Source organism: Mustela erminea, chromosome 10, assembly GCF_009829155.1.
Source record: "Mustela erminea isolate mMusErm1 chromosome 10, mMusErm1.Pri, whole genome shotgun sequence".
Classification (NCBI taxonomy): domain Eukaryota; kingdom Metazoa; phylum Chordata; class Mammalia; order Carnivora; family Mustelidae; genus Mustela; species Mustela erminea.
The window spans coordinates 64,311,613-64,329,428 of record NC_045623.1 but is presented as its reverse complement, the minus strand read 5'-3'; the positions used below and the strand labels follow the sequence as shown (position 1 = coordinate 64,329,428).

At 35.9% G+C, this 17,816-nt stretch overlaps 1 protein-coding gene across 6 annotated transcripts in view; it reads left to right on the top strand.

The window, feature by feature from the left end:
• Positions 1–7,867, top strand: part of PRKAA2 (protein kinase AMP-activated catalytic subunit alpha 2) — a 67,276-nt gene extending 59,409 nt beyond the window's left edge. For 5 of the 6 annotated variants that reach the window (XM_032302019.1, XM_032302021.1, XM_032302023.1 and 2 more), the window contains 3 exons: positions 3,319–3,823; positions 5,429–5,555; positions 6,994–7,867. In XM_032302019.1, the coding sequence (XP_032157910.1) occupies positions 3,319–3,823; positions 5,429–5,555; positions 6,994–7,232 (871 nt within the window). In that variant the 3' untranslated portion in view covers positions 7,233–7,867. Of the gene's footprint in view, positions 1–3,318; positions 3,824–5,428; positions 5,556–6,993 lie in introns of those variants that run through there. The other variant, XM_032302024.1, reaches the window with a different exon arrangement.
• Positions 7,868–17,816: the final 9,949 nt, after the last annotated feature.

The window sequence follows — 17,816 nt, the reverse complement described above, 5'->3', positions numbered from 1 at the left end:
CTGCTTGAGTCCTAGGAATATATCAGAGTATTTCAAAGACCTCAGTGGAACTCTTATTCCTGAACTTTTCATTTTAAGGTTTATGGTTAGCTTCTTGTTTGCCCCAAATCTTACTGCCTCTTCAGTCAGTTGAGATGTCATAGTTACCATTGGTTGGTTTTTTTTCTTTTTTAAAGATTTTATTTATTTCTTTGACAGACAGAGATCACAAGTAGGCAGAGGCAGGCAGAGAGAGAGAAGGGGAAGCAGCCTTCCTGCGGAGCAGAGAGCCCGATGCAGGGCTCGATCCCAGGACCCTGAGATTATGACCTGAGCCGAAGGCAGAGGCTTAACCCACTGAACCACCCAGGTGCCTGCCATTGGTTGTTTTTGACAAATGTCCTGGGGAGGCACCCCAGGACATTGCAGTGAGGGAACTCTGAATCAGGTCAGAAAAAGACAAGGCATCCAAAATGGAGATTTCCAGGGAACTTCCAGACGTGTCAAATAATTACAGTTTCCTGAGGCTAGGACTTTTGGAGAATTCTAAACCTATTCTGCTCTAATTCTAAACCTATCTTTCCCTTAGTGGTTGTTAGGCCGTTATTAGGTTATTAGGTGTTCTGGGCTACCATGATTGTGAGACTGCTGGTTTTCAAGGCTACCATAGAAGTGGGAAAAGGAAGATGGGTATAAGGCAACTTAAAATGTTTCAGATCTCAGTGTTTTTACTGAGATCAGCTATTTTCTTGAGTAAACACTTCTCAGATTATTGCAGGCTTTTGGTAAATTTCCATGGTTTTAGGAAAGTTGATTTTGATGATATTTTAAAAAAATATTTTATTTATTAATTGACAGAGAGAGACACAGCGATAGAGGGAACATAAGCACGGGTAGTGGGAGAGGGAGAAGCAGGCTTCCTGCTGAGCAGGGAGCCCAGTGCGGGGCTCGATCCCAGGACCCCGGGATCATGACCTGAGCCGAAGGCAGATACTTAATGACTGAGCCACCCAGGTGCCCTGATTTTGATGATTTTTGCTAGTACTCTGAATGATTTCATGGAAGAGTGAGTTTTTGGAGTTCATTTGGAAATGCTCATCTTCCCTATTTGTCACTAATATTTTTAAAATGTTAGATATATAATGTCTCCTGTTTTATGGGAGAAATTAATATATCGCATCTTTATTACCAAGCCTTTGGTGCTTAGTATGATATAGGAAATAAACACATTAATGGATTAATTTTGATTTTCATATTTTATGTATTTGTCATTTATTATGCATTTATTGAACATATACATTGTGTTTGGTAGTTGAATACAACTAAATAAGTCATGGTCTCTGTTTCAAGGAGCTCTGAGTTTGGTGAGTAAGATTAAGAAAAAAATCAACACCTATAAGAAAGTGTGAGTGTTACAATAGAAAGATCTACTAGAAGCTGTAGAAGATTCATCCTCAAGGCCTGGCACACCATCATTTCTTACTTGGACTATTTTATCAGCATCATCATCATCATCGTTTTTGTCTCTTCAGTTTCTGTATCACAAGCAAGATTATCTTTACAGAATGCAAATTAGATTATGTCACCCATGTCTCTGTAAAATCGTTCAGTGATTTTCATCAAGCATAGGATCTAGTCCCAGAATCTTTCTTCTAGCCTATAGCTGTCAGAAATATTTGATAGCTTTTGCCCCTCCAACCTATAACTCCTGTTTTCATGAGTTTCATGGCCTCAGTCCTGTTCTGGAACATGGCACAACTCTTTGTCTCAGTCTTTACCTGCATTGTTTTTTGTGCTGGGAATACCTGTTCCCCAGCTCTTTGCTCCCAGCTGACTTCTAATCATTCTGATATCTGCTTAAATATTACTCCATAGCTTCCCTAATTACATGGCTCCCGTTCTGATTTATATATTTTTATCTTACCCTCTGTTTTCCTCTTATAATCTTTATCACAGGATTTTCATATTTGTATATTTGAAACTATATATTTATTTTTGTGAATATTTATCTGTATTCTGCTAGAATATAAATCTGAGAGGAAGAATGTCTTTTTGCTATACTATATTTAGTTAAAATTCATAAATGAAACAATCAGTCAATAGAAAGCATTGAAGCAAAATATAGATTGATCTGAATTTAGTTTAGAGGGTGCCCAGTTCTATCATGTAGCAGTGCTTGTGAGGTCTCAAAGGAATAATACATAGTTGGTCAGATGAAAAGAGGCAGGATGTTCTTGGATGTGCAAAAGCTCAGAAGTGTGAGAAAATAAGATTTAGGAGACTGATTGTCAATCTTTTTGGTTTTAGTACCCCTTTATAGTCTTAAAATTGAGGCTTCCAAAGAGTTGTGTTGTTTAATGCAGGTCATATCAGTATTTATCATATAAAAATTTGAAACTGAGAAACCTAAAAAAAAAACACTTAATTCACTTAAAAATAACAGTAAAGCTACTACATGTTAATCTAAATAACACATCTTTTATGAACAATTTAAAAAATGGTAATAAGAGTAGAATTATTTTTCAGAGTCTCTTAGGTGTTGGGCTTACTAAGAGAGACACCAGCTAGGTTCTTAGGTCTACTTCTTTAGTCTCTTGCAATATGTTTGTATTGGTTGCAGTCTATGAAGAAAATCTGATACCACTCAAATAAGTGGTTGGAAAAGGAGGAACATTTTAACAGTCTTTCAGAGAGTTGTGGATATTTTTCTTTGATCTTAAGCCAAAGCTTAACTTGTTAGTTACAGTATAAATTAGAAAACATCTCAGTGTATATTTGTACTTTATTAATTAAAATTCACTGGTCTTTTTTTGTGTGTGTTTTGTGGATATTTTACCTTGGTCATTCTGAAAATACCGGCTTGTAGATATTTTACCTTGGTCATTCTGAAAATACCGGGTTATTGAGTTAAAAAGATTTTCCAAATGGTGACATACATGTTCATTATAAAGTATTAAAAACCATGTTCATTGTTACCATTATAAAGTTATTAGAAAAGTCTTAAAGTTGTAGGAAGCTGTCAAACTCATGGAGGCAGATACAAATTATATAAATTTCTAAAATTTTGCTTGAAAGGTTGAACTTTATCATTGGCAAAAAATACTGCTAGTTGTTTCCTTTGAAGTGACAGGCTCATTTTACTAATTTTTCAGAAATGTCAGCCAAGTACCCAAGTCTGAATAATCATAGTTATTCAAGGGTGGGGGTTAATTAGCTCATTCAGGATCATATAGAGAACAGGTCTTTCTGATTCTGTTATATTTTATTGCCCCATGTCTAAATTATTTGGGACTTGCCAAAGCATGTTCTTACAATAGTGTATTGTGGTATTTTTCCTAGAGAGCATGAATGGTTTAAACAAGATTTGCCCAGTTACTTATTTCCTGAAGACCCCTCCTATGATGCTAACGTCATTGATGATGAGGCTGTGAAAGAAGTGTGTGAAAAATTTGAGTGTACAGAATCAGAAGTAATGAACAGTTTATATAGTGGTGACCCTCAAGACCAGCTTGCAGTGGCTTATCATCTTATCATTGACAATCGGAGAATAATGAACCAAGCCAGTGAGTTCTACCTCGCCTCTAGTCCCCCATCTGGTTCTTTTATGGATGATAGTACCATGCATATTCCCCCAGGCCTGAAACCTCATCCAGAAAGGATGCCACCTCTTATAGCAGACAGTCCTAAAGCGAGATGTCCATTGGATGCACTGAATACAACTAAGCCCAAATCTTTAGCTGTGAAAAAAGCCAAGTGGCATCTTGGAATCAGAAGTCAAAGCAAACCGTATGACATTATGGCTGAAGTCTACCGAGCTATGAAGCAGCTGGATTTTGAATGGAAGGTAGGAAATTGTAATATCTTAAGATCATTTGCTTTTTTTTTGTATAGTAAGCTGCTCTGATCTACTGAGTTGAGTACTTAGGTCTCTAAAAAAGTTGTTTTTGATTTAGATACAAATTTAGTGGTCTTGGTGTTTCTGGATGATAAACCCCATTTTTTCCATTAATATACCAAGTGCATTCCAAACTAAACACAGTTCTGAAAGCATGAAGAGTTGTTGATGCTGCGGACCTACAATATTTTTAGAGACTAGCAGTCTTGGCCAAGAAACAGAAAGTAATCAACCTGAAATCACCTGAGAAAATAGTCGACCTATTTCTGTCTGCATCATAGCAATACAAAGTCATGTGTCTTTGAAGATGCTGTGTTTTATTTTTCTCTCTTTTCTTTTTCCCACTAGCTATAACAGCTAGGGGTCAATACAAGTGATACCATCAGGACATATTTATTCAGTCAACAAATACTTTTCTCTAGGTTAAGAAAATCTCTTTAATTTGGCTAGTGCTTTTAATCTTTGGTTATGGTAAATTTTCTTACTCTTAGCTCCCAATTTTCTTTTTTTTAAATTAGTGCTCAAATTCATTGCAATTCTGTTTGAGTATATGTAGGGGGGAAAGCATTTTTTTTCATTTCAGATATCTTTTACTCTTCTTTTCTTGAGGACTATGAATGTATTTTTAAAGACAGAATAAAAATATTCAAATATACCTTGTGTATATTCATTTGACATGTTTGAAACATCATTTCATTTTCATTTTATTTGTACGAGAAATGAATAAACAAGATAATAGTTCCTTAAAACCGTTTAAAAACAGATATGCTTTTCCTAAGCAATTTAGTTAAAAGAAAGACATTAATTTCTTAAAATTCCATACTGAAAAAAATTTGGAGCTCATTTTTCTTTTAAAGATTTTATTTATTTAATTGACAGTGGGAGACACAACAAGAGAGGGAACACAAGCAGGGGGAGTGGGAGAGGAGGAAGCAGGCTTCATGCTAATAAGCAGGGAGGTGGATGTGCGGCTTGATCCCAGGATTCTGGGATCATGACTTGAGCTGAAGGCAGACGCTTAACGACTGAGCCACCCAGGCGCCCTGAAACTCCTTTGATAGATGTTTTGAAAATCCAGAATCATCTTTTTCTGCGCTGCAGTTTTCTTCTGTTCAAAGGGCAGATAATACTTCTTCACAGAATTATTGGAATACATAAATTTTGTCACAGTACCTGTTTATACTGCCTAATGCAAACTATTAACGTTAGTTCTGTTTTATTCCTCCTACTCCATATTAATAGGTAAAGGTATTCAAGTTGAGTCTGGGTGACCAGAATTGTTGTTGACATTTTAGAGCAAAGGCATAGCTAGAATGAAGGCTGGACTCTATATAATCTCTGAGTTCCCTTTAAATTTCTGGTGATCTGCACAGACAATTCTATTAGTGGAGATTAAATAAATACTAAAGTGTCATGTAATATTAGAAGATGATTCAGGAATTCCTTCTCTACCCCACCTGTCAGCTATTTCAATATTCTTTGCAATAAGAATAAGGGAGACGCTGTAGCTTGTTATTTTTAACATTTTTCCTTTAAAAATGTTTCTCACTTTAGGTAGTGAACGCATACCATCTTCGTGTAAGAAGAAAAAATCCAGTGACTGGCAATTATGTGAAAATGAGCTTACAACTTTATCTGGTTGACAATAGAAGCTATCTTTTGGACTTTAAAAGCATTGATGGTAAGGAAGCTATTCAGGCATGAGCTCTGAGAAGATAAAACTTGGCACTAGTTGACAAGATGTTAAAATCATCTCAAAGACATGGTGGGTAGGTCTTCTATGCTGGTTTTAAAGTAATCTAGAGTTAACTAAAAATGCAAGTGAAATGAAAAGTATTGAAGACGTGGAATATCTCTAACCCAGCACTTCTTCAAAAGACATGCCTACTTGGCATAAAAAACTCGCTTGCAGTGTTGGTTGTGGAGCTAAAGTAAGGAATAACAGGGAGGCAGTTTTTACCTAATATTGCGTGATGCTGTCTGGTTCTTTGTCACATTTCTTCATTCATATTTTCTTATTGTTAGGATTGTAGTATCTAAACTTCTCTGTTCATCGGCTTTCCTCATCCTGGTTGGCCAAATGAGTCTCTCCTTGTATTCAGGTTGGATTTTGATGCCCCAATCATTTAGGAGATGAAGGAGTCAGGAAGGTGGCTGTGGTTTGTGTCTAAGTGTTTAGTGGGTGCCAGAAGTCAAACCCTCATGAACCATATGTTCAGTCCAGAGGCCCAAGTGGGATAAAAACAGTAAACCAAGGGTCAGGTGCAGGACAGAACCAGAGGAGAACTGAGTTCACAGTTAGGGAAGTTGTTTTCAACAGAACAGTTCAATTTTATTCTGAGCTATCACTGCCTGTCATCAGAATTACCCAGAGTTCTTAGTAAAATGCAGATTGTTGGGAACACTCTTAGATCTACCAAATCAGAATTTATTTCTAGAGGTGAGTCCTGAGAAACTGGAAATCTTTATTTATTTATTTATTTTTAAAAGATTTTATTTATTTATTTGACAGACAGATCACAAGCAGGCAGAGAGGCAGGCAGAGAGAGAGAGGGGGAAGCAGACTCCCTGCTGAGCAGAGAGCCTGACTCTGGGGCTCCATCCCAGGACCCTGGGATCATGACCTGAGCCGAAGGTAGAGGCCTTAACCCACTGAGCCACCCAGGTGCCCCTGGAAATCTTTATTTTTAACAAGGTTTCCTTACCCCATCCCCACCATTGTGTACTGAAGGTTCAGAACCACTGTATAATGGTAACTTTTTATTTTAATGTTTGTTTTTTGTTGTTGTTGATATGCTGCAAGAAAAATAATCATTCAGGGATATTCTGTCTTCAGATGGGATATCAGTTTAAATTCAAGGCGATGCCAAATACTATTCTGAGAAGGATTTAGAGGTGACATTTTGACTGTTAGTGTTGTAGTTGATGAGTGATGTCTGTTATAATTGTGAGAGGAAAGGGGTATTGCTACCCCTGCTCTTAAAACTCCGAAACAGGCCATCCATGAAGTTTCCCTTGTTCAGATATGTTTACTCAGTTTTCTGAATATAGCATCTTCATAGGAAGGGCTTGGGCAAATACACATTTCATATAAATTGCTCTTCTTTCATCCATTTCAGATGAGGTGGTGGAGCAGAGGTCTGGTTCTTCAACACCTCAGCGTTCCTGTTCTGCTGCTGGCTTACATAGACCAAGATCAAGTTTTGATTCTGTAACTGCAGAGAGCCATTCACTTTCTGGCTCTCTCACTGGCTCTTTGACTGGAAGCACATTGTCTTCAGTTCCACCCCGTCTAGGCAGTCACACCATGGATTTTTTTGAAATGTGTGCCAGTCTTATCACTACTTTAGCCCGTTGATGATGTTTCTTTAGTTTCTGTCTTTCTGTTATAGCACTGTGAAAATCAGATAGATTCTTAAAATTATTATTTTACTTATGGATATCATACACTCTGGAATACTGATGGAGAGTCGTGAGTATTTCCAGGGGACACTCAATGCCATTGAAATTATTGAAAATAAAAAACTCCGACATTTTATTTACATATAGACGTCTGTACTTCTGATAAATTCATAGAGGCAGTATCTTTAATTGGTGAACATTGATGAAGAGTATTGTTACTTTAAAATTGTGAGTTCACTACAGATGATTAATACACCTTCACTGGTGAGTCATCTCAGTCAAAGGGTGGTTTGGCAATACCTCTTTGCTCTACTATTTAGTGTAGGTAAATCCAGTTTATTTCCTAAAGTTCAGCAGGCTTTAAGCTGTGTTATGCACCCAGTCTTCTTGCACAAGATTAAGAAAAAATTAACACAGCCATTAGTAAGATGGTATTTAAATGTTGAAATCTTAAAGGCTGGCCCCCAGAATTTCAGAAGCCAGGTTCTTCTAGTAGTTTTAGGTTTTGAAAATACTGCCTAGTGTTTAACAGAAGAGTTGTGGTCCTGAAACAGATAACTGGTTTCCAGGTTCCTTAAAAACAGCTTATAACCAGCTAGAGATTTTATTTGAGATTTCCTTGGATAATATATTTACTTAAGAGTCTTCGGTGTTCTACTCAGTATTAGAACATCTGAAATTACAATTTTTGGTTTTTCATAAAAAACATTTTTTTAAACTTAACATCATTTAAAAACATGCCTTCGAAACTAACTTTCTCAAATTCTTTTTGCCTCTATTTATTTTTGTATTTCACAAGCATGAAAAAATAGTTAAATGAAACAAAGCAAAATACCAACAGTCCCTTAAAATAGAACTTTTACCTTTGGTTTAATGTATGTGGTGGTGGGGAGTGTGTGCCTATGTCCCCCTGCATCCCACAATGCTAATTCTTCATCTAAAGTTCAAGTTTATTATCACAGCCATCTCCACACACCCCCCCCCCCCCCCCGCCCCTACCTTCCCACCACCAGTTTCTTTGTTGTCTGATCCTTAGTGGCTGATTTACTTAGCTTTTAAATCTTTTCTGGTTCCCTTTCTTTGTTCTGAATCTTGGTTGCTAGCCATCCAGTTTGAAAACACTGTTCTGGCCCTAAGGGTTTTTTTGTACCTCCAAAGCTTAGTGGGTTGTGACCTTACCTGTTGAGGCTGTTAGGCTAGGGAAGCCTTAAACATTAAAAAAAAAAAAAAAAATTCTCTCTTGAATAAATGTATGTGTTGTTTACATATATACATATATGTATTCACACACCAGTGCTTTTAAAGGAAAAACCAAGCAGTTTCTTTGTTTTGCTTTGTGCAGGTTTTTTTTTTTTAAAGTTTAAAAAGAAACCTATATACAGCAGATTAGATAATAGCTCATTGCTTATATTGTTTTAGTCAAAGTATTTAATTTTTTAATTATGTGTAATTTATCTAATTTGTATTTATTCATTTGTTTAATGTGTTATAATTACACTCTCATTCACCTGACTTACCCTAGATAAGATTAAGCTCTTGAAAACAGGTTTCTGTTTGCCAAAAATAATGTTTTCTACCAAGAAGCAAATGAAAATCTTTGGCCAAGTTTCTCTTATGTTTTTGGAAGATAAGCATGTCTGTCTTTAAGTAGTTTCGAGTCAGGAGTTTGCAGTGTGTCACATCATATTGGTTTATAGAACTTTTTAAAAATGGTGTTAAGTAACTTTTAAGTCTGACTTCATAATATCTAAAGGAATCTTTGCTCACCAATTTGGGAAAAAGTGTGGGTTTGCATTAAACGCTTTTTAAGTTTAAACCTTTGAAAGATTGCCATCTAGTGGCATCAAAGGGTTCTTTTTGTGATTGTTTTGAGAGGGATAATCGTTCTGCTGTGCGTTATAGATAGGGCATAATTTTAACGTCTTCAAATGTGTAAATACCTCTTTTGGGAAGAACAGGTCCACCTCATACGATTTGCTTTACTATGATTGATCTTAGAAATAGGAATTCTGATGATTCCTTATCCCTAATGACAAAATCCCTAACAATTTTGAAGGTGGAAAAACAGCAAGGAATACAGTGGCATTTTAGCTTTGTTAGTCGAATAAATCAGATATTAAGAACTTATTCATATAAAAATACTTTATATTGGTGATTATCATGTTTATTGAGAATTAAAAATATTATATGCTATTTTCTCATTCTTGCCAGTATTTGTGAATATCTACATTTTGATGGCTATCTGTTGAATTTTAGGAGAACCAGGGTTGCAGTTTCAGTTCTCTTATGCTTACATTTTTAAAGCACAGCTACTCTGAATCTAGAAGGTACAGTAAATTGCATTATATTGAGGAGATTTCAGGAGGCTCAGTATGACATAATAGGGGCCGGAACAATATCATAGGAGGCTTTTGTTGCTAATGGGCAGGAAAAGGGAAAGAATCAGTTGCTAAATTCCCACATTTCAATCTTGTAAGCTGGTTAATCAGGGGTGTGGTATGTGGTTGTTAGATCTGTGGTGGGAAGAATTTCTTCAGGAAAAGATTTTGGAGGAGAGCTTCTATTATTAGGTTATAAAGAGTTAGCTACATCATGGAAATGAACTCCATAAGGTTCTACAATAGCATTTCCCACACTGTATCCCTGAGGTGCTGTGCTGAAAAACGAGTCCATTGAGCAAGTTTGGAAAGTGTTATACGCCACACTCTTGCTTGAGGATGGAGTGGATATGAGAATTAAAGACTTTGAAAAGTCCTTCAGTGAAAAAAAGAAAACTTTAACCCTGCTTCCCCCAAATTAATTTAACTACTTTTAATCTTAATATTCCATGGGAAAAGGCAAATTTGGAAAATACTATTTTAGGAAAGTTACTGTTCCAGGTTGCTATAATTAATTAATCATAATATGTATGTAATATGTATATTACATATATATAATAATATATGTAATTATATGATGATAATTAACATAGGAAAGAATAGAATTAAGGTATCTTTTCTTCTTACCAGTTGCTGGAGAGAATATGGTTCAGAATCAGAAAAATTTCATTTTAACCTGTGGACATACTCATTTGAGCAAATGCTGGCCTAAACAAAATTTTGTGTCTATGATGTGTTTCATAGCACCTTGATTTTCTTAACCAGGTTGTGGTATTGTTTGGGAGCAAAATTTATTATTTGTTGTGTTGAATGGATAGCTGAGAAAACTTAAAGCAGATTACTTGTAAAAAAAAAAAAAAGGCCTAAGAAACTAGTGACTAATGCTTATTATGGCTCTATGGCTTTGTAGGCAATGAGTCTATGACATTGATTCTCACTTTCAAACTATATAGTCCATGAACATTTTCTAAATACAGGACACCATATTTAGATCTAATTCCTGTAATCTTTAACGGAGGAACAGATAAATTGAATGGGGAGGTAGGCAAACCTATTTCAAGTTGGATTTTGTTTTGATCAACAAACTTTTGGCACACTTTTGTAACCTCAAGTGTTTTGTTCCTTGGTATTAGTCTGCTATAACAAGAATCTAGGAGCCTAAATTAATTGGAAGTACCAGTATTTCTCTGTCAGAGAATTGGCTGTATGTTTTACAGAAATTCTCCATTTTCTGCAAATAGGGTTCCCATAAGAGCTGCATAATTGTGGGTTGCTTTTTCTTATTCTCTAGCCAGTTTGTACTCAGGGAACATAGACTTTTTTTGTTTTTATATTGGAAGAGACATAATTAAGAAAATAATCATAGACAACTGTTACAGGTTTTCTGACTATTTGAATTTATCTGTAGCTTCTATTAATGTGCAGTATACGGAGTTAATATCAGCACTGTACCTTCCACTTATAAAATAGAAAAGCTTAGAATATGCTTCCCACAGATACGGTATCTTTGTCTGCCACTGGTTAATAATTTAAATCCTGTTGATGGCTGTGAAATCTCAGTATCTAAATGCAAACCATGTTCATGGTTTTGTCTGTTTTTGTTTTTAAAGAACTCCACCTTTTCAATCTGGCTTATCTTTACCTGGTCATTCTGTCATTCTGTGACTTTTTAAATAGGGAAGGTAATTTATTTTAATAATCGTTCTCAGAGGCTCTATTAGAAATTCTGGATGAGGAATATGTGCAATCTGTTAGTAAATCACACCTATGTTGGACCTCAGTTTGTAACCTCTATAGTGGGAGGATAGGCTAAAAGGCTTACAAGGTACCTTTGAGCTTTAAAGTTCTGTCTTTGCCTTTTTTGTATGATTGTGTTAGTGTTCACTTTTTATATATTTAGAGATTTTATACTAGTGTCAATGTTCTGTATTTGTTTGGTGAGGCATTTTAAAGGTTTATACTTGAAAAAAAATTTAAATACAGCTGTCCTCTAGAATACAAATGGCAAAAGTCATCTAGAAAACTGAACGTGTTAAAACATCATGTGCACTTGGCATAAGCAAAATATTACTGATTTGAAGTATTAGAAGTGTTCCATACTTTTTTATAGTGATTTTTAGATCCAGAGACCATGTCTATTAATATAGTTAATACACTACAGTAACCTTGTGAGGTATAACCATTTTGTAGTTGAGGAAGCAGGACCACAAAGCTCTTCATAAAGCTTTAATGCCATACAAGTATTCAGCAGTGATCACTGCTCTTTCTATCCCACCTTCCTCAAGGGGAGAACAGTCTGAATCACTGAAACATCTGAGGAGTTGAGTAATAAACCCAGATGTATTGCTTTCAAGTCTTTGAGTGACATAAAGTAGTCTTAACTGAATATTTCTTAATTATTGGAACCGGTTGATTATACTAACTAAAATTATTTATGATTAGTATATTGATATTTATAAGTACTTTTGAATTATTGAGGGTGCTTATAAAATACTGAAGGTGTTTTAAGCATGATTCTTCCTTTAATTTTATTTACTTGATCCTTGTAGCACAGTCTTTTATAAAAAGTAAAACTAGCTGCAGCCCCTATCTTAAATTATAATAGTTTTTGACTGTTATCTGAATTAGGTTTATCTAAATTTCATGTACACATTGATAATTTTTCATTTTGTATAGGTATTTAGATGATAAACACTGTTTTCATAGAGTATATCTCTGTTCACAAACTACCTAATTATTATTGGCTTGATATTCTCCCAGAAATGTAATGTTTGATGAGCTTTAAAAAAATGATACGTTACTTGAACAAGTTCCTGGCTTCCTTACTAGCCTTTCCACATATAATCTTGATGGATTTGATGCCACTGAACAGTAATAGCATAAAGTAAACAGTAAGAGCATAAAGAACCAGACTCACAGTTGAGACTGGACTGAGTTTTAATTAAACTTTTTCAGCCAGAACCTGATAAGTGTCAGCCTGAGTCTAGAAGTTACCAGACTGTGGGCCGGTATTAACGTAGTGAGCCAGTGTTCGTATTTACTGCCCCACTTGCAGAGCAGTGCCATTTTGCAGCCGTGACTGTGATGGGATTTTGGGTAACTACTGTTTATATTCAAAGCAGTTTAGGTTTTGCGGAGGTAGCTCATGAGTATTTGGACAAACAAGATAGGTAAATTTCAGTTACATTTAAAGTGCAATTAAGGAAACCCCAGAATAGTGTGTTCTTTCCAGGAAAAAAAGCTGAAGTATTTGTAGAGTATCTTAGCATGAAAACTTTTCTGAACATACACAGGATTTTGACAAGGTTTATCTGTGTGATTTTGCAAGGTTAACTGCTTTGTGTTGATTTAAAATTTCAAGGAGGCACAGGAATGGTCTCGCCCCAGAGAATTACATAGTTAATTTTTGCTGCTTATAAGAGTTTATTTCTCACAGCTAAAAATCCCTTTTAAGTTAATTTTGTTATAAAGAAAGGCCATTCTTCTAGATGGATAACATTTTCCTGAATGGAAAAAAAAATAGATTAATTGCTCTAAACAAAACACCTTAATTGTGCCTTCTCAAATTATAGGAATAGTAATAATTAGTCAAAAATTTGTCTGAAGTTGTTTTTTCTAATTGCTCTTGTTTTCCCTCAGTTCTGCCCTCCACAGATGGTTACATTGTTTGCTTTTGCCTGTTTGGTTTTCAGGCTCCTTTGACTATACCTCACCCTATACTGTCAGAAGCTGTTCACTGGATGTATTTTTCTGTTGCCTTTATGTTGTTTTACTTCTTAAGTCACTTTGGTGAAACTTTGGCTGCTTTCTCATGTTTTTAAAATGAATGCAGTGATTAACAATCTTTACAGTTCAAATGTTTGTAAAGGCAAGAAATAATGCAGAGCAAAGAACAAAAATTAATTTGGAATGTGATTCTCAGTTTGGTTGGATTTTCTTTTACAAAATGTGGACGATAACCTACCTCACAGACGTGTGTGAGAAACTGTTTGAGGGCCCTTACTTAAATACAGGGTTTATCATCATATTTAAGGTAAATCCCTTCCTTTCTTCTTTTTAATAGAAATCTTTGATACAGATAGGATGACTATCTTGATTTTAGAAGTCTAATGTGGTAAGAATATAGTGGTAAAAACGTTTAAGATCACAGTTTCACGAATTATGGTATTCTTATTTTAAGTGACTTAAAATTTCTTGAAAACATCAAATATTCAAATTTTGAACTTGTCTTTTGTGGCAACAAATATCCAGAACTACTTAAGTTGTTGGCTGAGTCTGCCTTAATGTACCAAAATACAGCTTTCTCTCAAGACTGTTCACAAATCTCTCTGGTTGTACAATGTTTTGCGTGTTTAATGTAAAATTGTTAGAGAACTGTGAACTCTAAGCAGAGTAATCTAAATATTGTTTTAAGAAGAATGCCTGTGTTCTTTGTCATGTATGCTTAAATATCATACAGTGAATTTTGAGTGCAACAAATAAAACTGAAAGTTGATAGCCATTAGGTTATGACCATGACAATCATAAGAAAATGCAAGATTGGATATTAGTCAAAACATTTTCAAGAATATCCTATGTTCATTCTTTCTTAGCCTATTTTTGAAAAAGAAAAAATACTCCATAGGCTGAGTCACCTGTTGAAGCACTTGATATATATCTATTAAAATCTTTTTTAAAACCTTTGAAATTGGAATCACTCTTTATAATTTATTTCAGGAAAAAAGAAAAAAGCCCCAACTTCAAATGCTTTTGTGTTTTAATAACCATAGATTCAAATTTCAGTTTTGTTTGTTATGTATTTTTTGTGGGTGTTAAATGATCAGTGGGAAGGCTCTGTCTTCCAGTAACCACATGGTAAAGATGTCATCTTGAACAACATAGCATTTCATAGTTACAGGTTCTCCCTGATTAATATTTGCACTGTGCGTACTTATAGGTAACAAACAAAAGAGAAAAACAGCTTGATTGCTTATAAGCTTTTTTCACAAAATCAAATTAAAGTCTCTGGTTAATGTGAAAGCTATTTTTGTTTCTGCTGAGTCATTAAGCTAATATTCTACATGTCAGTTAATAGTTACAGAGAAAGCTTTTGTAGAAAAATATTGCCTAGGTTTCCTTGAAGAATTAACTTTTGTCATACATTGTAGTTTCTATCTTTAGCTGTTATATTTTCTATTGATGCTATAACAAATTACAAAAACTTAGTGACTTAACACAAATTTATTATCTTACAGTTCTGTAAGTCAGAACTTCGGTGTTGTTTCTTCAGGTCACACAAGGCTTGAAAACCAAAGCACTGGTAGGGTTGGGCTCTGGGAAGTAGTCTGTTTCAAGCCTCTTTCAGGTTATGGGCAAAATTTAGTTCCACACTGCTGTGGGATAGAAGTCCCATTTCTTCTGTGGCTGTTGGCTAGGGCTCATTTGCAGCTTCTAGAGGGCACCATCATACCGAGGCCTGTGGTTCCCTTCATCCTTAAGGTTAGCAAAGGGGACTCATGTTTTGAATCTCTCCCACCTCTTCTGTCACTATATTTCTCTGACTGGGGAGCTGACTCTTCTGCTTTGCTCTTGGGATTTGAAGGGCCCCTGTGATTAAATTGGTCTCACTCAGATCATCTTTCGGTTTTAAGGTCAACTGGCTAGCAACCTTAATTTCATCTGTAAAGTCCCATTTGCTAAGTCACATGTTTACAGGAATAACACCAGGGCACAAGGACCACAGAGGGAAAAAATCTGTCTACCATAGCCAGAGAATAGGAAGGAAAAGTACCTCAGACTAAAAGTAGAACTTCACACTAAGGGCTGCCTACGCTAGAGAATGGACAATGTAGATGTGAGTCTATGTACTTATAATGATACACCATTCATACTTATCTAAATGAAACTATCTAAAAAACATTGTACTCTAACCCTCATTAAAAACATATATAAGTAAAGATTTAATTTGCTTAATGCAAACTTGATTAGTTAAAATGTTTTTCCTTTTTTCCTAAATTGCATGGGTATGGATGCTTATTATAGGAAGTTTGAAAAGAAAACGGATGTTGGAAGAAACTGAAGAAAATATCATTCCTACCCTTTAACAAGCACTTTCTAGGAGTGCCATTATATGGTCATTGTTTTCTCTTCCTTTTCTCCCCCTTAGAATCTATGTTTTATTATTTTTTTTAAGATTTTATTTATTTGACAGAGTGTGCATGCACAAGCAGGGGGAGCCGCTGAGGGGGAGAAGCAGGCTCCCTGCTAAGCAGAGAGCCTCACATGGGCCTCAATCCCAGGGTCTTGGGGTCATGACCTGAGCTGAAGGCAGATGCTTAACTGACTGAGCCACGCAGGTGCCCCAGAATCTGTGTTTAAATGTTCTTAAGATGTGCAGGAGAGGGCCTTGTCAAGAGAATGCTATGTCATCTTGGAAGAGCCAAGTGTTTCACAGAGATACTCAAAAGGGGGAAGGGAGGGTGCCTGGGTGGCTCAGTTGTTAAGCATCTGCCTTCAGGCTCAGGTCATGATTCAGTGGTCCTGGAATCGACTTCTGTGTCGGACTCCCTGCTCCGCGGGAAGCCTGCTTCTCCCTCTCCAACTCCCTCTGCTTGTGTTTCCTCTCTCACTGTATCTCTCTCTGTCAAATAAATAAATAAAATATTTTTTAAAAAAGGAGGAGGAAGGGAAGGTTTTGTTGGTACACGTTTACAGGTTGCTGGAGGCCTGACCCTATAAATGAATTGGAGTGTGCCCGTGTTAGCCTCTGTTAGGATCAAGTTCCTTTGAATGTTGTTATCTATTTATCTTTGTATATATTATACAATTATTGTATATAATATATACAAAGATATATTTTATACAAAATTTAAAAGTCCATCTTTAAGTATTATGCTAGGTTACGGTTTCTAGGAGACAGACGGCATCTGCTTGGGCAGCAGCGACATTACAGTGTTTACATTTAAAAACCTGGTACATTAGTGAGAAGTTTAATTTAATGCCATGATTTAAAGAATGGAAGAAATGTGGCTGACATCAGTGAAATAGACCTATAACCACATTGATTATAGATAGAATCAATAGAAGTAGCTATTCTTCCAAAAAACCTATCCATATCAATCAATAGTAATTAGATACTAGCTTCTATTAGACCAAATGATTCATATTTTAAAAACAGAGAAAATATTCAATTTACCCATAATATCCCAGCCCTTCTTTCAGGTCTTAAGATTTGAATGTCAAAATCGTATTTTTGTTTCTAACATCTTCCAACTACTGAAAGACCAGGTATTAAATAATAATTATACGGCATTACATACTAAGGATTTTAAGACATTTTTGTTTATATTTTGTTTATATATTATAGCCTGATAACAACACTGCAAAGTAGACAAGTTGAGTGCTTCTAGCCCTGTTTTACTGAGGAAATTGAGACTTAGAGCTGAGCTATTAAATTAGAACAAGAGACCCTGTGATGAGGTGACAAGAGTGATTCATGGTTTCTTACTCTTGGACAGGATTATTGCAAGAAAGGTCTTGGCTTAGCCTCTCACTTACCACCTTGCCCACAGGCCATACTTAGCCTAATCTACAGTGCACACTGTAACAGGTCTTTTCTTGCAGTATGGGAGAGGGCTACACTTGCACTGGAGTAGCAGATTTAATTCAGAGGAGGTCCAAGCAGAAATATATTCCCAGTCTTTGGTACCAGCCTTATCTCTCAAAAAAGAAATCTGAGTCATTCCCTAATTCTCTCTTCCACTTGTACTTCTAAAGATTTTATTTATTTTTGAAAGTGAGCAGGAGCAGAGGGGGAGGGGACAGAGGGAGAAGCAGTCTCGCTGCTGAGCAGGGAACCCGATGCAGGACTTGATCCCAGGACCCTGGGATCATGACCTGAGCTGAAGGCAGATGCTTAACTGACTGATCGATCCAGGTGCCCTGACATTCTGTCTCTTTACCACTTCTGTTGGGGCTCCTATACTAGATAGTTCTATTGCTGCTATCTTAACTTAAGGCTTTTTGTCTAGAATATTGCAAAAATAACTAGTTTCTTCAGTCTATCACCTGTGTTGCTGTGATAGTTTTTCTTCCTTCCTCTCTAAACATTGGACACTGCTTTCCTGCTTAAGATCTTTGTTTGGCTCCTCACTCTAAGGAAAAAGCCCAAATGAATTCTGTCA